Source organism: Colletotrichum paranaense (genome assembly GCF_030867605.1).
Source record: "Colletotrichum paranaense strain IMI 384185 chromosome Unknown Scaffold_3.1, whole genome shotgun sequence".
Taxonomy (NCBI): Eukaryota; Fungi; Ascomycota; class Sordariomycetes; order Glomerellales; family Glomerellaceae; genus Colletotrichum; species Colletotrichum paranaense.
In genome coordinates, this window is record NW_026848961.1 from 2,381,701 (window position 1) to 2,406,116 (window position 24,416).

Below are 24,416 nucleotides of genomic sequence, written 5' to 3' on the forward strand. Positions count from 1 at the left end.
TAGCCTTTGCTGTTGGTATCTCTAGCAAACTCCGCAACCCGCAAAGATTCAAGGAAAGGATGAAGAAGATAATTGTGTAGTCATGCGAATTTGGATTTACTGCTCAATCAAAACTAACAAACAAAGGCCGGAGCCAGTGACCAAACGGGAAACCTGAAATCATCGTGCGATGCAGAGAGCAACCCGGTAAACCACCAGGCCCCAAACTCGCCTACACTATAATAACCTGAATTACCGGCGAAACACCATGTGAACCTTGGCCGGCCATGAACCCTCCCGCTCATTTCTTTTCCTTTGCGACCGTATACTCTCGTTATAAACCTCTTTGCGTAATCGTCCCCTGCCGAGAAATAGTCTCATCCTGGTTGGCTTGCAACCTGGCTCTTCGCAACGGCGGAGCCGCTAGACAATCAGCCTCATCTCGAGTAAGGCTTTTGTCATTGTACCCTTGAAGGCACTCGTGACTTTGAATCGTTTCGCGTGTCTCGCCAATGCTTACGAAGTCTTCTTGGGGACGGCGGTGCCGCTGAGGTAGCGGTTGGGGTCGGTGTAGGCGTAGAACTGGCGAGCGCCTCCCTTGACGGTCTCCCAAGCCTGGCGAGCGGCAGGGGGAGTGCCCTGGTTGCCGACAGCAGAGTCAACACGGGACTCGAGAAGGGCGAGCGAGTTCTGGACGTGGGTGCTCTGGGTGAAGCGTGCGCGGAGGAAAGCGGTGTAGATGGCAATCAAGATCCAGGAGCGGCGCTGGAAGGTGATGGCAGAGAGGAGGAGGCGAACCCAGAGAAGAATCTCGAGCGAGGACACGACAGACATGGAGGCATCGTAGTACTCCTTGACGAAAGCGCCAATCTTGTCGGCGATCGGGTTGTTCGCGTACTGGGCCTTGCCGCTGGGGGAAGCACCAGCAGCAGGCGTGATGGGCTTTGGAGGAGTGATGGTGGGGATCACGTTGGCGCGGGTGTAAGTTGCGACGTGGAAGATCGAGTAGATGGCGTAAGGGAGCATGGCCAGGGGGTACTGGGGGGACAGAAGCCACACCAGGGACATGACTGGGGTCGCATGGTTAGAAGCGATTCCCCCGCAATAAGAGAGCAAGGATGCAAACTCACCAAGATACTGAACATTCTCGTCGGCAATCAGGGCCAGAGGGCTCTGGGGAGCCTTGGCTCCAGCCTTACTGCGTGCGCGGAGAGTCTTGTAGACGACGATGCCGTAGGTCAGGGCAGCAGACAGGAATGTGAGTCTGTAGCTGAAGCGGGCGATCCGGCTGTAGTAGTTGAAGGAAATGTAGGAGAAGCCATAACGAATAACGGCGAAAATCAGGGACAAGTGTCTGCAGCATGAGTTGTCAGCCAGCGTTCGCGGAACAAAGATTGGTTTCGTCGATTGTGAGCCCATCGGGCATCTCCACGTGCGCATCTCAGGTCGTCGGGTTGCAGGGAGGGAGCAGGGCGTCATATCAGGGTGGTCTGTACATACCCGGCGAACCAAGCGACTGTTGATGGAGATGTTAGCAGCTGTTTGTAGCGACAGAGACATGCAGGCGAAAAGACGGGAATTAGCATACATTGCAGGGTCTGGGCCAGAAGCAAAAGCCTCTGGGTCAAAGGGACGTTGGCAGGCGGAGGGGGAGCCATCGTGATGTGTTCTGAGTGCGGCGGCTCTCAAGGGCAGAACAGATGTATGTGGAATATTCGATGCAGCAGTCGAAATTGGTACTCTGTAGCAATGTCGTGGTTGAGGAGAAAGCTGCGACGGTAAGCTGGTGGTTTTTGTGTCGTGTGAGAAGTTTCTCGGAGATGCAGATGCTGGGTTGACTTTGGGGAAAGCTGGCCAGAATGCGCAAGAAGTTGAAGTGATGCAGCGGCGGGGACTCGAGTGGCTGGTCCAGTGTGCATGGAAGTGTCCAGTGCAGAGGAGACGGAGGGGGTGGAGGGAAGATGGAGCCTGGACCAGCTGAGGAAAGCGGTGGTCGGTGCGTCGGTGCGTCACTGCTTCCTTCTTCGTGCTTCCCTTTGGTCGGTTCCCTCTTTCCTTCCCGTCGCTGGTCCCTCTTTTTTTTGTTTTTATTTTTTATTCTTATTTTCTGTGTGGCTACCAGGTATTTTTGAACTTCCAGGTTAAATACGTATTCGTACATACCCAAAATACCCCAAATTCCAGTCTAGGGTCCCGGACACAGAAGCGGCAGATCTGCACTCCGACCATGGGCGATGGAGTGGGATTTGCTCCAGATTTTAAATGACAGACAGGTAAAGACAGGGCTCTCTGGGTTTTGTTTCCGTCTCATCCCAGCGTCGCACAGAGTACTGTGTTGGGCGAATCAGCGCTGCTACTCATATGCAAAGAAGCTCAATGTTTCCTTTTATCTCGAGTGTTTTGGAATCCCGTCTTCAACGGCGGCACAGGAAGGAGATCTGACCGCGAGAACCCAACCGTCCGTCAGGTCAGTGTGAAGATGAGACGACGGCAGAAAATCCGTGCCCCAAACAGGACGGGAAATATCAGCAAACACCAGGACCACTAGAAAGCATGTGCATGCAATGCAGAAGGGAGAGCCATCTTGGTGGTACACGCATGTCTCTGCACTCAAATGTGTACTCGATAATATGAAAATGGAATGATATGGCCAGAGCTCCCTCCAATGACGAATGAATTTGGCAGGGGTATTATGACAAAAGCAGCACGAAATGCTCATCCCCTAGATACCTAACCTACGTGTCGATATCGGGACGCAGCTGTGCCTTGGACAGGAGACTCGAAAGTCGAGACTCTTTCATCACCACTGGCGCTAGCTCCGGACTTTCCTGGCCTGGTGTCAAGCCACAATCATCGGCTTGTTTCTTTTCGTCATCATCACGCCTGATCTGTGCGAGAGCTGCAGGCGATAGCTCCGTCAAGTCCATGAAGCTTTGGCCAATGAAATTTCTCCGCATTCAGTCTGCTTAGTCACACTGTAACTTCCCGGCTAACCTTCGGTCGTCTGGACAGTGTCAATCTCACAAACGTTCACTGCTCCCATAACCCCTGCTCAATTGGGGAAGCTGTGGCGTCACAAGCTCCCGAGCTTTTCGAAATGTTGAGGGCTGCAGCTTCGTGGCTTCACCTCAGTCCATCGACCAGACGGCCGTGTTGATTTGCGCACTGCTCGACACCACAAGCAGCCACGATGCCTCCAAAAGCAGCCCCTCGACCAAGGGAGTTCGTCCATCCCGAAGCTGGACATGCTCGAAAGAAGTGAGTTACCCGACTTTTCTTGCCTCTTCTTTCATCTAGAAAATGCCCCTCCACTAACAGCAACCTCTCAACAGGCCCCCCAGCGCTTTCGCTATCGAGCCCATCTCGGCATTCTACTGCTTCCTGATCGCCAACATCGTCTCCGCCCTCTTTGCCCCGATACAAGACTGCGATGAAACATTCAACTACTATGAACCGACCCATTACCTGTCCCACGGCTATGGGCTGCAGACGTGGGAGTACTCCCCCACCTACGCGATTCGCAGCTGGCTATACGTTGGTCTACATGCCATTGTTGGGAACATCCGCCGCTTGATGCCACAGTCCACCAAGGCAAGTGCATTGCGGTACTAGAGAATACTACTTGCGACCAACTGCTAACCATGACCAGGTCGGAGAGTTTTTCTTCATCCGCTACGTACTCGCTTTCGGCTGCGCCTTGTGCCAGACCCTTCTCTTCCGTGTCATTAGTCTCACCCTCAATGCACGCATCGGCCTGTTCTTCATCCTGGCCACCGTCTTCAGCCCTGGAAACTTCCACGCAAGCACTGCCTATCTGCCCTCCAGCTTTGCCATGTACATGGCTATGCTGGGCGCTTCGTCCTTCATGAACTGGCGGGGTGGTCTCAAGACCGCTCAAGGCATCTTTTGGTTTGCTGTCGGTGCGGTGGTGGGCTGGCCCTTTGCCGCGGCACTCTGCGCGCCATTCCTCGTTGAGGAGGCTCTCTTCGCTGCCTTGAGTGATACGGACCGCTTGATTGAAGCTATCATGCGCGTGGTGAGGGGCGTCGTTGCGGGCCTCATCGTTCTTGTAAGTTGGCGTACTGATTCATTCGTAACCAATCATTGTCTAATACCACCTAGTTCTTCGACGGCGTTATCAATACCTTCTTCTACAAGAAAATCGAGGTCGCAGCTTGGAATATTGTCAAGTACAACATCTTCTCGGAGACCGGCGGCCCTGAACTATACGGCACAGAACCTTGGACCTTTTACTTCCGCAACCTGACCCTGAACTTCAACATCTGGTTCGCGCTTGCGCTCGTCTGCCTGCCTCTGTTCTTGCTGCAGAAGATCGTTTCTCCCTCTGGCCAGGGATTTCAGACCGGTCTTCGTGCATTGGTCTTCATCTCGCCTTTCTATCTGTGGCTCGGCATATTCACTCTTCAACCTCACAAGGAAGAGCGTTTCATGTACCCTGCGTACCCCTTCCTTGCCCTGAACGCAGCCATGTCATTGCACATTGTTCTTACTGCGCTCGGCAACTCCGATCCAAAGACCCTCCTTGGCAAGATCCCTGCCAAGCTCAAGCTGTCCTTGGTCACCATCACCCTGCTTCTGTCATTCGATATCAGTCTTTCCCGAGTGTACGGCATTTGGTCTGCCTACTCTGCCCCGTTGAGTCTGTACAAGCCTCTCGGAGCTGGCGTCAGCGGTCAACAAGGCCTTGGTGTGCGTGGCGACAACGTCTGCTTCGGCAAGGAATGGTATCGCTTCCCGTCATCCTACTTCCTGCCTCGCGATATGCACGCAAAGTTCGTTCGCTCAGAGTTCAGGGGCTTGCTCCCAGGTGAATTCTCCGAGGCTCGCACTGGATTCGGTTTCTGGAGCGGTACCTGGATGCCGACGAATGGCATGAACGACAGAAACCAAGAGGATATGGGCAAATACGTTGACCAGAGATTCTGTGGCTTCATGGTGGACACACAATATCCTGAACGAACCGCTCCCCTGCCTCCGAACGAGCCCGACTACATCGCCGATCAAGAAAACTGGGAGATTGTCAAGTGTATCCCCTTCTTGGATGCGGAGAATACCCATGTTTTGGCCAGAGCACTCTATGTGCCCAACCTTCCCTTCGTCCCAGAGCAATTTAAGCGGAAATGGGGCCGTCACTGCCTGCTTAAGCACAAGAAATGAAGTAACCCTTCATCATTGTACTTTTGAATGCGGATGCTGAAGCCATCTTTTGGGGAAGTGTAAGGGTCTCTAGGAGATCTGCCATTGCAATTAGGCCAGGAATCTTGACCAAGGATTGACATGGTCCATCGACCAACTATCTTGAATGCGATGCAGTCACATTTGTCACAGGACTTACTTCAGATATCAAGAGCGGATATGCTTCAAGGCTGATGATGATCCAAAAAGACAATGGTCTATATGGGGCTGTCGTTCGGCGCAGCGACAGCCTGAGCATCATAGCCTCTCAGACTTTAGAGTCAGGATAATGCTGTGAGCATGAAGACTTGAGAAGCAAAGCCAAATGATGTCCAAAATTGTTGGTCAAAGAGGTCGCCGGCATTGCCTTATCAGAAAATCACATGGGGTCCCTTAGGTAGAGAGCTTTACAGAATAAGATCTGAGGCCTGTGACCGTCAATAGAGAACACAAAAGCATGCATTCACTCTTTTGCTACCTTCAAAAGTTCGAGCATCAGTAGGCGTCCTGGTCATTCATTGGACATGAAATCTCGGGCGCGTCATCAAGGGAGGCCATTGACTTGGTCTAAAAGATGACCGACAAGCCCCGCTTCCAAACACTCTTCTTCTTCTCGGTCCCTTCGTAGACATCATCAAGCTCCTCCTCAGGCCGCCTTCCCATGTCGAGATCAACACTGTGCAAGTCGATGCCGAAACCCCAATCTCTGGTGTAGACCTTCCAAAACAAGAAGAGAGAGATGGTGATGGGAGCAGCCAAGTATCCCTGGAAGAAGGATTCTGCGCTCGGCTTCCCTCCGACGGGCTATTCAAGTATTAGTAACATGGTAAAAACGCTTGAAAAAAGGGGATGGGATCTGCAGGCTTACAAAAAGCGAAGAATAAAACGTCGCAGCAAGCGAACAACAAACCAGAAACACACCAACATAACTCCCCACCACACCCAGCGCAGACCTCCATGGTATATCTTCGGTACTCCTCCCCTGCACCCTCCACGCCTTGCGGAAGCGAATGTGCGCAATCATGATGCTCGCGTACGCGAACTGGCCCGAGAGGCCCGTGACGGCGAGAAGCCAGTTGAAGACGGTCTTGCTGTCGGCGGCGACGGTGATGAAGGAGATGAAGCCGAAGGCGACTTGTAGCGCGACGCAGTAGATGGGCCGGCCGGACTTGTCGATCTTGGCAAAGATGGAGGGGGCGCGGCCGGATTGGGCGAGGGCTTGGAGGACGCGGGTTGAGCCGTAGGTGCAGCTGTTTGCGACGGAGATGACGGCGCAGGTGATTACTTCGATTGGCAGGTGTCAGACAGCAGCTCGGAGGGTTAAGATCATGCACGAGGAAAGGTAGTTGAGGAGGAAGATGAGGAAGAGACGCGGCATATGCTAGACGTACCGCCGTTGATAATGTGAGGGAGGATCTGGATTCCGGCAAGCTGGACGGCCAGGACAAAGGGGGATGCCTTGGTATTTGCGCCGCTGGCGCCGAGGAGAACGTCGCTGTCCGAGGGGACGATGAGGCCCATGATGAAGATGTTGAGGATGTAGAAGAGGGCGATCCGCCAGAAGACTTGGCGGGTAGCTTTCGGGAGGGTCTTGCGCGGGTTCTTGGCTTCAGCGGCTGCGAGGCCCACCATTTCGGTCCCGCCAAAGGAGAAGGCTGAGATTCGTTTGCTTAGTTCAGAGTGCCCGAGCTATCATATAATTTGACATGGATCTGGGGGTCGGTGATGTGATAGAAAGAGGGGAACTCACCGGCGGTTACGAAGACGGAGCAGAATCCTTGGAAGCCGTTCCTGAAGGCGCCTGGGTTGTGCCAGTATTGCGCGCCAATGTAGCCTCTATGGTCTGTGGGTACGCCGCCGGCGTTGATGATAATGCCGAGGATGATGAAGCCGATGCATGCTATGATCTTGACGATAGCGAGGATGAATTCGACTGAAAGTTAGAGTTAGGGAGAGATCATTTGGGAGATTTTATGAAGTTAAGTGAGCCTTGCCTTCGCCGTATCCTCGCACTCCAAAGACTTGGATGATGATCAAGAGTGACATGAAGACGGCGCACCATACGCCGGGGTTGACTTCTTCTCTGCTCTTCCAGAACTCGATTGTGATGCCAGCGGCGGTGATTTCGAAGGGAAGGGTGACCATCCATCCGATGGAGTACTCCCATCCCATTGCAAAGCCCCTGGCAAGGTGTCAGATATTGGCCTAGAGATCTCTATCTGGTTATGTAGTCGAAGAGAAGCTCACCAGGCCGGATCAATGAAGCGAACAGCATATTCGTAGAAAGCACCATTGACTGGGTAGATGATTGCAAGTTCTCCGAGAGCTTGGACGGTACACATCATCATACAACCAATGATGATGAAACCTATGAGCTGCAGACTACTTAGTTTCTCTTCAAGTCGGTTGACAATATTGTTCTCGCGATGCTTACAAGAGCAGCCGGCCCTCCCGTTCTCAATGCTCCTCCTGTCCCGACGAAGAGACCTGCACCGATAGAACCTCCTGCGAGGAGGGGGATCTAATTAGACTCTGAATGGCTTCCGTGGTGAGTGACATACCGATCGCAATCATCTGCATATGCCGACCCTTGAGCGCTCTCGACAACTGCCGATGCTGTGGCTCGCTCTCGCCCTCGCCATTGCTAGACGTGGGCTGGACGGCCGCTTCGCTGGCATCGAGCTTCTTCTCTTCTACAGTCATTCTAGAAAATGTTCACGAAGTAATTCTGTTGAAAGTCAATTGATCTACATATTCTCGAAAAGCCCTCCAGAGCCTACGCGGCTTTCGCCTGTTTAAAGCAATTCAATTCTCGCCCGAGTGAATGCAACTTTATCTTTGCACGCGATTTTGCGCCCCTGAACTGCGTCAACCCCCCATTCTCGAATGGTGCACCGGCAAGGCCATCCTTATCAGAATCCTAGGAAATGTTCAGGATGTTGGTATCAGAGCGTTGCTACGCAGATACTTAGCGACTGTTGGTGAGTTGGGATCGACGTCACTGGGGGTGCGGGTTTACGCCGGGCGTTGAAACTCGATCAATGGGAGCAATGAGCATGGAACTACTCCTTCTCAAACTTCTTGGCGGTCGTATCGCTCGTCTCTTCTACTCCATTTCGAGACCAGAGGTTGCCGGCAAATCTCTTGATACGAAATGCCACTTCCATCATAAAGTTGCTTCAGCATTATTGCTCCAATACAGAAGATGGTGGGTAGTATCTTCGTCAAAACAATTTGCAGGTCGCAACTATTTCGGTCCGTCTTTAGCCCGGAGCGAAGATAAGATGCCATACCGGCAGATCAAGTACGATGCCCCGATGATAAAAGGGGAAGGCGGGGGGACCTGATAAGAGCCCTCGGGGTGATGTTGAAAAGATGGTGGGGTCGTATCGGAGGGGTGCCCGGTAAGTGGGTCCGATACGGAGTCGTCTCCGGTCTCTCGTACTGAGTGCTGCCCGGATGGGGTAATAGCAACCTACGCCACGTGCGCTTCCCCTCACGGACGAGCCGTAGCTTATCTACGCCCGCTCGCTGCGGCCCACGGCAGCCAACGACACACGTATCCGATAGCCAGTTGGCTTTGGTGCCGTTGTGGCCGTCGAGCGTCGAGGGCGCCCGAACTTGCGGACTGGCATAGAGTTTGTCAACTGTCAGCGAATCACTCTCTTCGCCATGGGCGTCCAAGACTGAAGCGTGGCCGCTTGTACACTGGGATCACCATGCATCTGGTTCCGGGGATCGGACTATGCTAGGCTAATTGCGGTGGTGTTTGGATGGGCATAGCTCCGAAACGGCACGATCCGGTGCGATAGAGATTGAGCATTTAGAGCAATCCTTATGCCGCTTCCTCCTACTTAGATACCAAGTCCATGAGTATAACTCTTCACAATTCAAAGTACTCTCTTCATAGCCCTGCAACCATCAACTCCTCCATCACACCACAATCAGAGACACGGCCGTGCCCCTACGCCAAAAGATGAAGTCCTCTTTGGGACTCTTCGCCGCCAGGCGACCGTGGGGTACCACGATAGCCGTCAGATCGGATAAGCGCGCCTACGGGAAACCGACAGAGCCAAGACAGTCACTCGGCGCCGCCAACTCACCACACGCCGCAATAAACGACACAACTCCCTTGACGTTGAAGCCGGCTCTAACACCAACAAAGACAAAGAGGAAGGCCGTCGATGGGTTCCCATTGTCCGGCATGCCGACAGGCACGCTCCTGCGGTCCCTCCTCGTTACCACAATCTCCTCCAACCGCTTCCTCCTCATCCCCGCACTCAAAACCTTATCCTTCCTCGCCAAGCCGGGGCGGACGATCTTGTTCGACGTCGATCGCAACCCCATCTTACACAAGATTTTGCGAAAGACGTTTTATGACCAGTTTTGTACCGGCGAGACGCCGCAGGAGACCAAGGCGACTGTGCAGAGTCTCAAGGATTTGGGGTTCAGGGGGGTGATTCTCACGTATGCGAAAGAGACTGTGTTTGATCACTTGACGCAGTCTTCTGTCGAGCATGGGAAGCTTGTTGGTGCGTCGGCGGATGGGTTTGATGAGGATATTGAGTCGTGGAAGAAGGGTACCCTTGAGACTGCTGCGCAGATTGAGCAGGGTGATTATCTCGCCATCAAGTAAGACAAGACAATTCTCATGCAATCTTGTGTCAGAAATACTAATCATGTCTTAGGCTGACTGGTGCCGGCCGTGCCGTGACCACCTCGTTCGCCAACAATGAACTACCGCCACAGCAAATGCAAGATGCTTTGACTGAGATAGCGACGATATGCAAGCAGAAGGGTATCAAGATCATCGTCGATGCCGAGTCAACACACTTCCAGAAGACCATCGACAGGGTGACACTCGAACTCATGCGTCGCTTCAACACGGATGGCGTTGCATCCATCTACAACACTTACCAGGCCTACCTCAAGCACACACCCGATAACGTCACGAACCATCTCGCCGAAGCTGCCAAGGACGGGTTCACCCTCGGACTCAAACTGGTCAGGGGAGCTTACATCCTCTCCGATAACAGGTCAATGATCCACGACACCAAGGAGGATACTGATCATGCGTACAACTACATCTCCCAAGGGGCTGTAAAGCGCAGCATTGGCGAGTTTGGCACATCAAAGGTCTTCCCGTCAGTCGATCTGTTCTTGGCCAGTCATAACAAGGAGAGCCTCTTCGCCTCCCTAAAGCTGCACCAAGACCGTGTCAAGAATGGTATGCCCACCGTCCCGATATCCTTTGGCCAGCTTCACGGTATGTCGGACCAAGTCAGCTTCTCTTTGCTACAGACCAAGAGTGCAGGAATGGAGAGCCCTGCTGTATACAAGTGCTCTACTTGGGGCACCATGAGTGAATGCTTGGCGTACTTACTGCGCAGGGCTGTGGAGAACCGTGATGCGGTGTTGAGGACAACTGATGAGCACACCGCGGTGAAGAGCGAATGTTGGAGGCGGATGAAGTCGGTTTTTGCAGCTTGATATAAATTGCCAATAGTAGTTACTGTGCAGCCAATGAATCGAATAGCAGCGGCATGGAATTTAGAATACTTCAAGTCTCCCAGCCAAGACTTGACGACACTATCAATACGTCAGGCATTACAGTCACAAGACCTGAGCCTAGTGAACAAGTACTGTATAACCTCCTGAGCTGCCTTCTAGTTTCTACAAGCTACCTAACTACAGCTGAGCTCGCCTTATCCGCTCGAATGTTATGTTTACTTCTAGTAAAATCATATCTACTTCCATCCTCATAGTGCTGCCCTCCCGCCCCCCCCCCCACCCCCGACCCGAAGTTGAGATATTTGACAACATGTACCTGGTCAGAGATGCTTGACTAGGAAGATTTGTTTGTCGAGCAGTCATAGACAATTCCGTCGAGATGTAAAATAGACGCATCGGATGTATCGAAAGAGTACTCCCGTATCGTATCGTCAACAATACCGTAGAGGTGCCCGTCCATCGTTGTTGCAATGGCCGAAAATTTTGCGAGATTTCCCCCAGACTTTTCGAGTGTGATCTGGCTCATCGTCTCATTGTGCTGACCGATGATACGGCCAGCCATCGTTCCGTCAGAGTTGAGAGACAAATAGATGGTGTCTAACCAGTTGCTTCGCATCGTGACAGCGAATTGAGGGGCTGCCGTCGACGATGATGAATCTTGGGATTGAAGGATGCTGTCTATTACGACAGGTTCTTTGGACACAGAGTCAGAGATTAGCCATAGTTTGATGAGTAAAGGTCAATGGATCAAGCAGAGGGTACCTTACCTTTCACCCATGACTTGGTCTCTAAGTCGAGTCTGGCCTCTATCATACTGACCTCTGAATCTACCGTCCCCGGCCCCTTTGCTACCAGACTGGCTTTATCAAGCACCGCGCCACCAAATTGTGCAATGATGGCAAGACTGGTATTCGTTGTCCAGTTGGGCATGAATTCTAATGGCTGAGGGTTGGCGTATGTGTTGGTGTCGTTGGCGACATAAACCTTCCCATTCAGCCCTTGATATGCAATGAGCCGGTTTTGTCGTTCAGCGTTGCTATCCTTCCGCTCAGTCTCGTCTGGTAGTCGTTGAGTGAACGTTGCCGCAAGTTGTGAACCGGGCAAAGGGCCGATCCTGGCATCAACGACCGAACCGTCAGAATTCCATTGAGTACTCTCGCCTTCCTTGACGTCGTGTATGATTCCATCGGTTGCGACGTAAAATAGCCTAGTTTCGCCACAACCGTACCCTGCGCAGGCTACCGCTGCCATCGGAGCACCGCGAGGAATACTGATAGCGTTGGTTGTGGATTGGAACTTGAGAGTAAGATTAGTAGTCGCCCACTCCGTTGAAGGTTCCCGTAGGATCCGTGCGATCAGTGCTCCGGTAGCATCTTGGAAGAAAACCGTTCTTTGATCGATTCCCCCGCTTGTTCGGTTAGCTGCTGCAAGTCTCGAGGTACTTAGGATGCAATGCGAAGTACTCTTAGCAGTACTCCGACGACTAAGCACACCTCCAGCAACACCACCAGCGATGGCGCCAATAAGTATTACAAGGCTGGCGACCAGCACTATGATGAAGACTCGCCGCGAAAGGCCACAGATGGTATCTTTCCGCCCAGGCTTGGTCGTTGAGTCGTCGTGTTGCTGGGGAAAGGGCTGGTCGTAGCCTTGCTGATCTTGCTTCTTGTATATGTCTGACGTTCGTTGAAGGTACCGACTCTCGGTATCCCAGGCATTTACTCCTTGATCATGATGTACCTCGAGTCCGGCCTCTGGTCGAGGAGGGTCTACCTCAAGGGTGCTATAAGTCTGCGCAGAGACCATTGGCACGACGGCGTGATATTTGCTGGGCTACTTTCGTTTTGGGAGCGTTATAGCTTGTGACATAACAACAATTTGAGAACAGGAAAGAGTGAAAGTCCAGAAAAACAAGACGAGGGCGCACCTCTGGATTATGTGCAAGCCTATTCCATCATTCCCGGCGCCGAGGTCGATCCCAACTATTTGTAATACTTTGCATGGGTGACAAGGCTCGGCCCAAATAGTATTGCCAGCTTCCGTTCCACAAGAGAGCACTTCAACTCCAGTGCTGCATGTACCGTTTGACTGCATAAAGTTAATATTCGTGGGAATTACCTGATCAGCAGGCTACATAATGTCAATCATATCCATCTTAACTTCGTATGAAACGACAGGGGCTGAAAAGATACTCCGCAACCTTGCCTCGTCACAATCAGGCTCGCCATTTTCAGGCGTTCTGCACCTGAACTGCTTCTTCCAGGAGTAAAGATCGTCCCAGCTGAACCTTTGTACCCTCAATCCTGCATCCATTTCATCCTTCTCTGAATCATAACGTATCAGAACGCCATAGTTGATCAGCAGGCTGGCGCATTTATGGAAATAAGGCGGTACACGCATCATTACCTGTAACACAGAAGAAGGCTGTGGTACTTCGCCCCCAGTAAACGAGGGTATCACGCATGCGGCAAGGCGGATAATGTTTCTCACGTCAGCCCGGACAAGAGCCGCCGGTGTTTAGTCTAAATAAGGACCTTTCCTAGGGTTAGAAGATATTGTAGTTGGTGGAAGCTAATTGCAGTCCAAGAATTCTTTTCTGTAATTTAAGTGATGAAATCAGGCTAGCAGATAAATGACCGATCTGGATTTGGGATGAACATGCATAACCGGGGTTGATATCCGAGTTCCACTTATCGATGCGAAGTCTTTTTGTCCTAAACCAATGAAATGTGATAGAACTATCACCTGAATTCGAGGATGTTGGTTACAGGGGTGCGCGTCCATTTAGTCAAGAGGCCTGCCCTTCCTAAGAAAACGAGATCATGGATCAAAGGAAACAAAATAATGACAGTTGGGAGAAGAGCAAAGTCCATACGCAGTTACGAAAAAGCTTCCATCGGTAGCAAGAGTGACATTGGACAAGTTTTAATGTTTCTGTTCAGATTGTGCATTCGTCTGAGAACTGGCCATCTAAGTCTTGGAGGAAGGCCCGAGGGAGGTTCGCATCTCGGGCCGAGTCCGGCCTGGTATGGAGCGATACACCTTTGAAGTGACCAGGATGAAATCCCACCATGCAGAATCGCACCAAATGTGACCAGATACACGACCAACGGTCAAGTGCCCCCCATGGTTGATGACTGCTATACTTCGACCGCACCTTTGATCAGATATGCGAAGTCCTTTTGTTCTTGGCCATCGAAGACGCGCCTAAATAGCTCTTAGTAGCTTCCATAACGCCAAGACGACCTCACTTTGCCAAGGGAGCGATTCTACCACTGCTCCTGTTTTATACCCTTTCCGAGCACCGAGCAAAAGCCACTGGGTCCTGTCGAGACTTAAGTCATAAGTACTATTGAATGTACTAAACTTGGCTTGTTTACCACGCTATGGGTACCCGGGGCGATGTTGAGACGCAATTAGTCACAGGGAAGACTTACGCCACAGAGGAAGTCTGGGACTGTCACCGTTCGATCATTACCAAACTCTACCAGGATGATAGAAGGCCGTTGAAGCAAGTTAAGCTGATGATGGAGCGTGATTACAGCTTTCATGCCACGTGAGCTTCGCCTGAGAGCACTGCATACGTATCAAGCGAGGAGCTAACGATATCTGAAGTGAAAGAATGTACAAGACTCGACTTCGTAGCTGGGGGCTCGAGAAGAAGCTCAAGGAGTCTGAGGCCTTGCATATAGCCCAGCTTAAAGGAGAGCGCGAAGCTATGGGAAAGAAAACAGAGTTCTACATTCGAAACCAGCGAGTCCATTGGGAAAGAGTTGCACGCTATTTGGAGAGACGTCCCGATTTGCGCCACAAGCTTCGTGCCTCCGCTAAGACTCCCGCTAATGCAGGCCTCGACATAATTTGCCGGACACCCTCGCCATCTCTTGAACTTCCCGCTTTCATAGGTGGGCCCCCTGAAGTACGGCTACCTGAAGAAATGCTACGGATCTTCAAGGGCTATTTTGAAGGGGGTTTGGAAGGCGGGTGGGCAATAGAGGAGGACATGATACATGGATTCGACGATGAGTTCGGCCAATTACGGGTCATTGAAATGCGTACCGATCTGGATAATGCAATTACCTTATTGGGGATGAACAAGCTAGAGGCTGCTTTTCGCGCCTTGAACAATAGCCTCGATTCGCTCGGCCACGCCATAAAAGAGCAAGACCCGCTTCTCTTTTACATCCTGTCCTACCGCGCCATGCAGCTTGGGCCTACGATATCCGTCCCTGTTGTTGCTTTCATCCACAAGATGCACGAAACGATATTGGGCCCTCAACACCCCCTTGCTCTTGTATGGAGCAGATTCAGGTGCCTGTCACTTGAACTTCGTGCTACGACCCTCGGCATGATGGCTGGCAGTAGTGTGCAGCTTCTCAAAGGACAACAGGGGATCCTGAACAGAGTGGTAGCACTAGCTCTCGGCTCGACGTCAAATATTCTGGACAAACCGGGTGAGACAGACATAAGCCAGTTTGGCGAGCTCCTATCCAAGTACACTGCAGCCAGCGAAGCACACTTTGCAGAAGGAAATTACCAAAGCTCCTGTGAATGTCTCTCGGTAGTGGCCGGGATCTATTCATGGGGACAGGAATATGAGCTGGCAAAGGAAGAACTGGCACGCGCACACTCTCTGATTCAGGACAATAAAGGTAATCCCGAGAGACCATGGCTTCTTTTGGAGCTCTCTCACTACGAAGTCATGGCTCGGCTATGCTATCAGACTGGTTCGGTTGACGAGGCTGTCGCGTATGGGTGCAAGGCATATGAGCATGCAGCCGAGCATTTTCAGAGACAAGACAAGCACCAATCGCTGAGAGCCATACGGAACCTCATTGACCTCTATCACTCGGCTGGTCGAGAAGACGAAGCTGAGCAATGGTGCGACATACTGATTGCGAACATGTCAAGAAAGAGACAAGTTTAGACTGTCTTAAATGTGGCGACTTGGATGCGTTGCTGTTGGAACCGCGATACAGATCACTGATAGAACGACTTAATCTTCATCTAGTTCCAGGCGTTCAGGGCACATCTCATTGAGAACACTGGAGGGGGGAAAATAAGCACAAGAATCCAAGTTCATCAACGTATTGTTTATTCGTCAAATTTCAACTTCTGAGTCACTTCTAAGCTACGAACTGTTCTCTTGTTCTGTTTCCTAGCAGTCAGTGACGTTGTAACCAGCAGCCAGAACCAACTTGTCAAAGTCGGCGGTGGCATCCACAAACGGGAATGTAGAACGGTTGCCCGCGACATCAAACTCATTGAGATCGTGGAAGTACTCGTGCGAGATGTAAATGCTGTTCTGAATCTGCACAGTAGCAGTCGGCGATCCCCACGTCGCGATATCAGTCGTCGAGTTGTCCATAACCTTGCCAATGTACTCTACCGAAGCGAAGCCATCCTTGGACGCCCACAGAGTGATGGCCTGCAGCCCGTTCTCAGAGCACAGCAGGACATCGCGGTTGTAGCGGGCCGGGTTCAGCAGACCGTCGCACTCGAGGTCGCTGGCGGTGTAGGAGCCGTCCGTGGGCCAGGTCATGCTGACGTTGGTGGGCGCCGGGCTGGACGAGCCAACGTCGAAGGAGAGAAAGGTGCCGAGGTAGGGAGCGGTGATGACGAGCTTGTTGGAGGCCTCGTGGAAAATGATGCCGAGGTACATGTACTTGCTGGATGAGCTCGGCTCGCCAATGTACCAGCTCGACAGTTCGCCGTCCTTGGTGATCTTGGCGATGGCGGGTACGTGGAAGACTGAGGGGACGTAGGTGTTACCCTCCTTGTCCTCTGCAAAGTCTTGGTATCCTCCACCGGTCGAGTTTTCGATTGCCAGCTTGGACGTGAAGTCTGCCAGGTCGACCGTGTATGCGGCGGAGTTTGTGTTGGTATCCCAGCGGATGACCTTGTTGCCGCCGGTCATGTTCGAGCCGGAAGTCACAAAGGGTTCTCCGCTGTTGGCGGAAATGAGAACGGACTGGGTCGTCGCGTCATAGTCAATGCCGGATACGTGGTAAGGGTCTACGCCGGTGATTCCGTCGAAAGAGAGGATGTCGTAGGTTGCCTTGTACGGGTCGTAGACAAGGACTGTAGAGTTGAAGTTGGCACTAAAGTTTGGGCGACCAGATTAGAAAATGAGATGTGACGAGATCGGACGTCGGAGAGTTTCAATGCAACCATACCTTATATAGAGCTTGCAGTGAATGGGGTCCCAATCCAAATTCTCGGGATAGAGCTTATAGTTCTCGATTTCGAATGTACCGCTTACAGCTGCGCAGTTTGCAGTTTCTGCCAGCTTGAATGGGAACGCGGAGACAACAGATGCCAAGGCGGCAAGGCCCGTCAAGCCTGTTGAAAGAGTGGAACGCATCTCGAGAATTGCAATGAGTTTTTTATGAACGAATGTATTGGCTTGAAGTCCTTGTTACGGTCGAAGTGAGAGTGAAGAGACTATAGATATGAAGATACGAGGCGAGATCCCTTGACCCTTTTATCATTTCTCTACTCGTCGCCGATGATCGCCTCCCCATTCCCACGAAGTAGCCGGTCAAGACCGTTGAACCAGTCAGTCCACTACTGGTGGAAGACTCGGGAAGCCCGCATAGTGACTTCATGGATGCTTAACAGGCATACACCTGGAACGATCGTCTGTCAAATCCATGAGCTAAGTATTTCTTGGCAACCGCGCGGATGAGGGCGCCTATAAGGAGTCTATAAAACAGGTTGCTAAGCGGGTCTGAATGCTTGTTTGTTGGGTCAGGCCTGAGCCTAATCGTGTAAGTGAAGCATTTGCTGGAATAACCGCACGAAGTTTTCCTAATACGGCGCGGAACGCCGCCCACATTCCGAGAACCTGTCAATAGGCCCTGAAGGTACACTAAAGTTGCATGGAAGGGGGCCTTAAAAGGGGCGCAAAAGGGGTCGTTTACGAGTCAGTCTTGCAATGGCATGGGCTATGCTCTCGTTGTTTTTTGGTAGAGCTTTTTTCTTTTCGACTGCGCCCGCCCACCTCCCGACAACTCTTCTCGGTTAGACCGGATCGGCCCTTGGCTGTGGTATTTCGATTCCCAGATACTCAACTTCATCGGGTGGTCAAAGGCAAGTGTCTCAAGCTTCGCTTGCAGAAAACTTGGGATTGTTCAAATCCACTCGTCGTACGATCCTTCGGGTTGCTAACTAACTCCTACATCATAGTTTATGAGGCAAAGTTGCCCTGAAATTGCCGCAGTGGAAGACCGACAAATCTCACTTGACCTTGGAAGTGCAGAGCCAAAATCCAACAGCTTCTCATCCCAAGATGTGACTGATCTATATCTTTTTGCGTTATCGGCCCTCAAAGCCTCTTCGCCATTTCAATGACCGGTATGGATTATGAATTCGGCTAATCAGAAATTGGATCAGTGCGGTCGATGAGCTCGCATCTTCGGCTTACTGAGTCAGCGGCGCAGCCTGTGCCTTGCTTCCGTTGCCCGGCCCGGCACGGAGGGTCCCCGTCGCAAATTGATGACCGGCTTCCATCGTCGGATCGCCGGATTATCACGATCCACCTTAGGTCCATACATACATGAGAAACTCAGACGGTCTTCAACCTTGAATCATCTAAGAGGCTCGGCCTCCGGTTCCACCAAGTCGGCCGTTTCTGTGTATATCTCTCTCATATCTTGGTGCTTTGCCTCTGTCTAGTCCATGTCCTCTGTAATGCTCCAACTTGCAGACATGGGATCCTTCCCAATGTCATAATCGTCGAGAAAGATGCCCGGTCCTAGCTCTCGGCCGAAGACCACCAAAGTGGTCAACACAATAGGATACCAGTGATTACCGTACGCTTTCTAAAGTGTATTATGAGGAATAGAAAGCTATGGATGTGATAGTGGTAGTAGCTGTGAATAGGAACAATAGAAACAGAGCGAAGGTATTGAGCGGCAACTGTTGTGTCACCATTTTAGCCAGTCTTGCCTTGGAGCAAGTAGAGAGGCAGCAAATGGACTTTTCGATTGTGGGCAATGATTTGCAGGCTCAAACAATATTAGACATAGACATCAAAGCCAGCCTTACTTGAAGTTTACTATTGATAGCGCTTGTATTTGTTTGCCGTCCAGGCGCTTGGTTACGAGGTCCTGTACTGATCACATAAAATTATTCTTGCGAGATGAACAATAGGATAAAGTGATTAAGTACGTCAATGATAGAAAAGGCTACAGGTATCAGTCTATGACATGGCTTTACATATATCTCAACTCCAATGGGTATCACTCAGCCAGCAGCGTACTGACTCTTCTTCCTCAACCTCGGTCCAAACTTCCAAAGCAACAGCGGGCCAGGCCACCCGATAACAACACCCAACAGCGCAAGCAGCGTGTTACCCCAGCCATAATCCAACTTATTGTACAAACTCGGCGCAAACAACGGGAACCCGAACCCAGCCAAACTTCTCAATACCGTCGCCGCCGCGACGGCACTAGCAGCATACCGCGTGTACGTATCTACCAAGAAGCCCTGAATACACTGGAACCCGATAATCACGCCGGCGCTGAACAGCGTCGCGCCAATATTGGGCCAGATCCAGTGCGTGTGGTACTGCGACGTCCAGCCGTAGATGATGAGACCCATCGGCACGAGCACAGCGCCGGGAATCATCATCGGCACGCGGAACTCGGGGCGTCCCGGTCCGCCGTCGGGAACGTAGCGGCGCTTGAGGGCGGCGTAAATGCGGTCCTGGAGCGGGGCACACGTTTGCGCGCCGATGAAGAAGCCGAGACCGAGGGAGATGTAGTTGAGGCCGCTGATGCCGACGGATTCGCCGTACTCGCCCGTCCAGAGGGTGGGGAAGGTCGAGAGCACGAGGTACATGAGCCCGTAAAGGTACATCATGTAAAGGGCGAGACACTGAACCAGAGGCTGCGTGCCGAGAAGGCGGAAGGGCCGGGTGAAGGCGATGCCGAGGGTTCGCGTGATGGTGCGGTCCGGGTGGTCAAAGTCGGTGTGCAGTGCCGTGTTGCCCGTCTCCTTGATGAGGCGCTTCTTCCTCCGCGTGAGGAGCACCGGCGCGAAAGTCTCCTGCAGGACGAAGAAGCCGATGGACTGGATGACGGCCGTGAGGATGGTGGTGCTGTAGAAGATCCAGCGCCACGTCGTATTCTGGGTGATGAAGCCGCCGGCGATGGGGCCGATGGCCGGGCCCAGGAGCGGCATGAGAGAGTAGATGCTAATTGCCTTGCCACGCTGTTCAGCTTCGAATAAGTCGCCCAGGACGCCGCCACCGATAGCTAGGGGTGCTGAGCCGCCGAGGCCTGCAAGGAAGCGGAAGGCGATCATCTGGCTCTTTGTCTGGGCGAGACCGCATCCGAGGTTGAAGAACATGTAGAAGAGGTTCGTGAGTTGGAGGACGATGACACGGCCGTAGAGCTCTGACAAAGGACCCCATGCTAGCGGTCCTACGGCGTAGGCGAGAACGAAGATGGACAGGGCGAGGGCCTTCTCGAAGGAACTCGTGATGTTGAGGTCGGATCCGATGGCCTCCAGAGCGGGTGCAACCATGGATGAGGAGACTGGCGAGAGCAGTGTGAAGCATGATACTGTACACTTGTTAGTAGTCGTTAGGTTGGCGACTAGGAACTTAGCTTACTGCAAAAGACTGCGGCCCATTTCCTCTTCATGGACCATTGCTTTGGGTTTCCAGGGTCGTTCGGACCATCCCATGTCACAAGGTTCGGGTCTCGAGCGGTTCTCGTCGTCGGGGTCTTCTCGAGATCGAGTTCTTCGCCGCGTTCCAAGTCTCGTCTGTTCTCGATACCATCTCTTACTTCAGACACCGTCCTCGACAGGGATCTTGACCTCGAGCTCCGTATGCCATTGAGGACGCTTGCGCTGTGTTCTGAGTTGCTGTCGCTGTCGTCTGATGATGACGAGTGCCGTGAAGAGTCTGTCTGCTTTTCCTCGACTTGCTTCTCAGACGCTGCGGTGATGTGCCTCTCGACCTGCTGTCTCAGCGTCGTGCGCTGGGGGGTTGCGGATCGATCTCCTCCATCGTATGAGCCTTGTTGGATTGAGTGTGGCGAGTTGCTTGAGTCCGCCATCTCCTTGTTAAGTTATGTGAATGCTATAGCTACACTGGCTTCTGTGAGCATGCCAGGCCAGTCACCTTGGCGTGGATTGAATACTGTTATGAGAGAAAGATTCAATGACGTATGTAAGTGAGTAGTAGTAGCAGTAGTGGTTATCAGTAGGTGAGGTAGTGTAGAAGTAAATAACAAAGAGGCTCAACTCGAAGCAAACCAGTTCCAGACGACCGGAAACACGCCCCAATTAAATAAAAAGCAGAACAGCTGACAGCATCAGAAAGGAGGGCAAAGGAATGAATCATTGGCATTAAAATCTCTTAACACCGGGGACGCCCTAACGTGTTCCCCAGAAGGCGGCCCGCCGCACATCGCTTCTCCATCGGCGCGTGCCCGCACTTGCGGCTTCGGGAAGGTGGTCGTTCTGCCGGGCATGCTTATTAGCTTCGTTTTATCCAATGACGTCCGTCGGCAGGTCAGCATAAGATATGTGTGACTACTAGCAGCCCAAGAGACCGCAGGCACACAGCTCAACTCAACGGCCGAGAGATGCGTTGGGGGCGAGGGCCGTCTCCTTGTGCCCCATGACGCCGTCTGAAGCGGCGCTAGGCACAGATATCCCCGAGGTCTGAAGGCTGAATGGACTCAGCCGCTTCCATTCTCTCTTGTTTTTCGGGTACCTGGACCCAGCTGTCTTTGCTTCCGGTGGGCGTGTAGAATTTTTTGGCATTGAAACCAGGTAAAACTGGGTGCATCTGTTAGTCAAGTTACTCAAAGCGGATATAGTGAACCACAAACGCCGTGGTCTTAGTGGGCGCAACGTGAAGAAAACTGACTAGGAGCTGACAAGATGTGAGTCCGGATTTTGCCTCCACCTCCATAATCTGTTCGTCTGGACGTCTCTTTGGTGAGGTTCGGAGCTTGGAGAGGGCCCCAGCACGGCACACGGTGCCGAATCGGCAGCGATCCAGGGTCGCTGACGTTCGGATGACCGCTCTTGTTGGCTGGTCTGGGTTTACGATGGAGCTAACCATCTCCACACGCGTCCTGCTTGTCGGCTTCGGCTGTCACAGCGTGCAACCTTTTCGGCGTCAGGACTGTGACGGCGAAGATACTCGGGCGCCTCAGATTTTTGCGGTCTCGGCCATTGTCCGTAACCTATGCATAGATACGGAAGCCCTGAGCAGCTGGACAGGGTAGAATATTGATCCCTTCAAAAACAACTGGTTCTCCGGCTGTAAATAGACGATGTGAGGATGCATTGCTGGCATTGTAGCTACCTTACCGTCTTGGCCAAGCTATACCGCAGCACGAGCAGGTGGTCGCCCCAGCATGGCGCTCACTGATTAGATCGATCCGATAAAGGCAACAGTTGTTCAAAGTGGTCAGAAATATTTTGATTGAACTAGATTGTGTCTCAACAGAGAACTGCACGTCTGCTGGTGAGTAGGTCCATTCTTGCAGTTGCATTGTTGCAGACAGAGACACTGCCGAGTAAGGTCACATGCTCATGCTATTCGTAGCAACCAGACCTCTAAACCAGTAATACCTAAAGTCAAGTCCCAGGAACGCCATAGACCGTGTGCCTCGTTTATCAACAGGCAGGAGAGCCAAAAAATCGAGTCCGATAAAAGTTGCTTTTGGAAGTGGTATCTTGTTTCAGAGGAATCCGAGATGTAATGAGGGGGCTTCCATCTCATTACCCTATGCGGCGACGTCGGTCTTGGTGTCGACCTTCTTCGCTTCAGGCTGGGCGGCGCCGTCCTCCTCGCGTCCGCGCTTGCCGTTGCTGTTCTTATCTTCCGCGACGGCCTCACCGTTGCCGTTCGTAGCCTGGATGGTAGGCTTGCCACTGTGAGACTGGTCAGTACTGCTGTTCCTTTTGTGCAGATGCGGTGATACATACGCGTTGCGGTCGTGGGTGACCTCGTTGGGATCCCTACGGTTCTCTCGGTTGTCACGTCCACCACGGCCACCACGGCGGTCACCACCACGGCCACGGCCGCGTCCACCGCGTCCGCCCCTGCCACCCCTGAAGCCGTTCTTCTGGTCGTGGTCGCGGCGCTGCTTCCAGTCGTCGTTTCCAAAGTTGCCGCCACGGCCACCTCTGCCGCGACCACCGCGGCCACCGCGGCTATCACCCTCCTTGCCCTCGAAGAATCGGCGGGAGGTGTTGGGCTCGAGCTTGCCGGCGAGGATGAGAGCGGACTTCTCCTTCACGTAGTCAATCTTGGGCATCATCTTCAGGTCGTGTTCCTTCCACTTGGGCTTGGGGTCCAGAGCGAGGAACTTCTGAGCCGCCTCCTCGTCGGGGAACTCGACAAAGACGGAGCCCTTGAAGAGCTTCTCGTTGGTGCGGCGGAGACGAACGGAGTTGATGGGCCCATACTGCTGGAAGAAGGACTCGAGGTCGAATTGGGTAGTGGGCTCCTCATCTCCGAATCCCTTGACGTAGACGCAGCGGGCGTTGAACTTGTCGTTACCAGAGGTGTAAGCCTGCTTGCGCTGGATAGTCTCCTCACCCTCCTCGCCAGCGATGTTGACCTGCGTGCTCTCCTTCAACGCAGCGACGACAGCAGAGTAGGGCTGGAAGCGGCGCATGCGCTTGAAGTTGGTGATGGTCTTAAGGGGGATAGGCTTGTTGTCGAATCCTCCAACAAGCTCCCACAAGAACTTGTCGTGGGGAAGGTTGCTGTCCGACAGGTAGAACTCGACCTTTAGTCAACCATGTTAGTCAATCGGTCAGTTGGAGCGCCTCAGATTAGAGCGTCTTACCTGCTTGCGGATCTCAACAGGATCGTCTGTCTCCTTGAGGAGAGAGGGGTCAAACTTGACATTGTTGGCGTGGGTCTTCTGGTCGATCTGGGCGGTCGTTTTGATGATGTCGGCCTCCTTTGCCTCGGACTCGGCGGGCTTGACCTCGGGCTTCTCCTCGGCCGTAGCAGTCTCCTCAACCTGTGCAGGCTCCTCGACCGTGACGGGCGCCTCGGCGGCAACAGCCTCGATGGGCTTGGTCTCCTCGGCGGCGCTCATCGTAGGGCGAGTCGGGTTGTGAATTGGGAAGTATTGGATGGTCTGTAAAGTAAGAATGTGGTCAATAATAGGTTCTTGATCGCAATTAGACGTTGATTGTTGCGCGACAAAGGTGAGTAACACAACGCCGGCCTCGGGAAGAAGTCAAGGTCGGCAGTATTTATTATGTGGCGGGGTAGGCAACCACAAAGAGTCAGAGGGGAAAGTGAGTAATCCGGAGAAAGCTTACATTGTAAAAATCAGTCAATGCAATTCGACAACTGTGTTATGGGCTGAGAGTTCTTCGTGAAGTGTGTCTTGCCTCTCAGAATTTAGACAGGAAACGGAGAAAGGCGATAGTTCTTGGTCAAGCGGGAATGGCAGAAAAAAAAAAGTCCCCCGTTTCTCCAGTGGTGAGGATTTTGCGACCAGAATTCGCATGCACGAGCGAGAGCTCCAGTTTCTGCCGCGGCGGCTTGCGCGCAATTGAGTCTCACCGCCCGCAGCTCGACTCCACTTAGCGAGGTGGGGAGAATGAAAAAATCAACCACACGGGTGGCTGCGAATGTGACATAGGTACAGGAGGCTGGGTACGTACTTCGATAACCCCAGTCCTTCGAAAAACTACTGACTTAGGTAAGCAATGTTTTCCTGTCAGATTCCATC

General features: G+C 52.5%; 9 protein-coding genes across 9 annotated transcripts; 3 read left to right on the forward strand and 6 right to left on the reverse strand.

The window, feature by feature from the left end:
• Positions 1–495: 495 nt before the first annotated feature.
• Positions 496–1,637, reverse strand: CPAR01_04369 (endoplasmic reticulum protein; the record flags this gene model as incomplete). The annotated part of the gene is made up of 4 exons (XM_060488650.1): positions 496–1,049; positions 1,110–1,333; positions 1,480–1,495; positions 1,568–1,637. 4 exons carry the CDS (start codon positions 1,635–1,637, stop codon positions 496–498), a joined length of 864 nt encoding a protein of 287 aa, XP_060352856.1.
• A 1,532-nt stretch (positions 1,638–3,169) lies between these two features.
• Positions 3,170–5,157, forward strand: CPAR01_04370 (Alg9-like mannosyltransferase; the record flags this gene model as incomplete). Its single annotated transcript, XM_060488651.1, has 4 exons — positions 3,170–3,237; positions 3,312–3,513; positions 3,629–4,048; positions 4,102–5,157. The coding sequence occupies 4 exons, from the start codon at positions 3,170–3,172 to the stop codon at positions 5,155–5,157; spliced, it is 1,746 nt and encodes a 581-aa protein (XP_060352857.1).
• A 585-nt stretch (positions 5,158–5,742) lies between these two features.
• On the reverse strand, positions 5,743–7,878 carry CPAR01_04371 (amino-acid permease inda1; the record flags this gene model as incomplete). The annotated part of the gene is made up of 8 exons (XM_060488652.1): positions 5,743–5,979; positions 6,086–6,459; positions 6,567–6,830; positions 6,926–7,082; positions 7,189–7,357; positions 7,423–7,550; positions 7,610–7,680; positions 7,737–7,878. 8 exons carry the CDS (start codon positions 7,876–7,878, stop codon positions 5,743–5,745), a joined length of 1,542 nt encoding a protein of 513 aa, XP_060352858.1.
• A 1,273-nt stretch (positions 7,879–9,151) lies between these two features.
• On the forward strand, positions 9,152–10,665 carry CPAR01_04372 (proline dehydrogenase; the record flags this gene model as incomplete). The annotated part of the gene is made up of 2 exons (XM_060488653.1): positions 9,152–9,807; positions 9,864–10,665. 2 exons carry the CDS (start codon positions 9,152–9,154, stop codon positions 10,663–10,665), a joined length of 1,458 nt encoding a protein of 485 aa, XP_060352859.1.
• Positions 10,666–11,020: 355 nt separating this feature from the next.
• CPAR01_04373 (uncharacterized protein) lies at positions 11,021–12,492 on the reverse strand (the record flags this gene model as incomplete). Its single annotated transcript, XM_060488654.1, has 2 exons — positions 11,021–11,379; positions 11,454–12,492. The coding sequence occupies 2 exons, from the start codon at positions 12,490–12,492 to the stop codon at positions 11,021–11,023; spliced, it is 1,398 nt and encodes a 465-aa protein (XP_060352860.1).
• A 1,580-nt stretch (positions 12,493–14,072) lies between these two features.
• CPAR01_04374 (uncharacterized protein) lies at positions 14,073–15,613 on the forward strand (the record flags this gene model as incomplete). The annotated part of the gene is made up of 2 exons (XM_060488655.1): positions 14,073–14,242; positions 14,302–15,613. The coding sequence occupies 2 exons, from the start codon at positions 14,073–14,075 to the stop codon at positions 15,611–15,613; spliced, it is 1,482 nt and encodes a 493-aa protein (XP_060352861.1).
• Positions 15,614–15,844: 231 nt separating this feature from the next.
• On the reverse strand, positions 15,845–17,050 carry CPAR01_04375 (uncharacterized protein; the record flags this gene model as incomplete). Its single annotated transcript, XM_060488656.1, has 2 exons — positions 15,845–16,787; positions 16,863–17,050. The coding sequence occupies 2 exons, from the start codon at positions 17,048–17,050 to the stop codon at positions 15,845–15,847; spliced, it is 1,131 nt and encodes a 376-aa protein (XP_060352862.1).
• A 1,883-nt stretch (positions 17,051–18,933) lies between these two features.
• On the reverse strand, positions 18,934–20,756 carry CPAR01_04376 (major facilitator superfamily transporter; the record flags this gene model as incomplete). Its single annotated transcript, XM_060488657.1, has 2 exons — positions 18,934–20,255; positions 20,306–20,756. The coding sequence occupies 2 exons, from the start codon at positions 20,754–20,756 to the stop codon at positions 18,934–18,936; spliced, it is 1,773 nt and encodes a 590-aa protein (XP_060352863.1).
• A 1,686-nt stretch (positions 20,757–22,442) lies between these two features.
• CPAR01_04377 (La domain-containing protein) lies at positions 22,443–23,771 on the reverse strand (the record flags this gene model as incomplete). The annotated part of the gene is made up of 3 exons (XM_060488658.1): positions 22,443–22,590; positions 22,645–23,453; positions 23,514–23,771. 3 exons carry the CDS (start codon positions 23,769–23,771, stop codon positions 22,443–22,445), a joined length of 1,215 nt encoding a protein of 404 aa, XP_060352864.1.
• Positions 23,772–24,416: the final 645 nt, after the last annotated feature.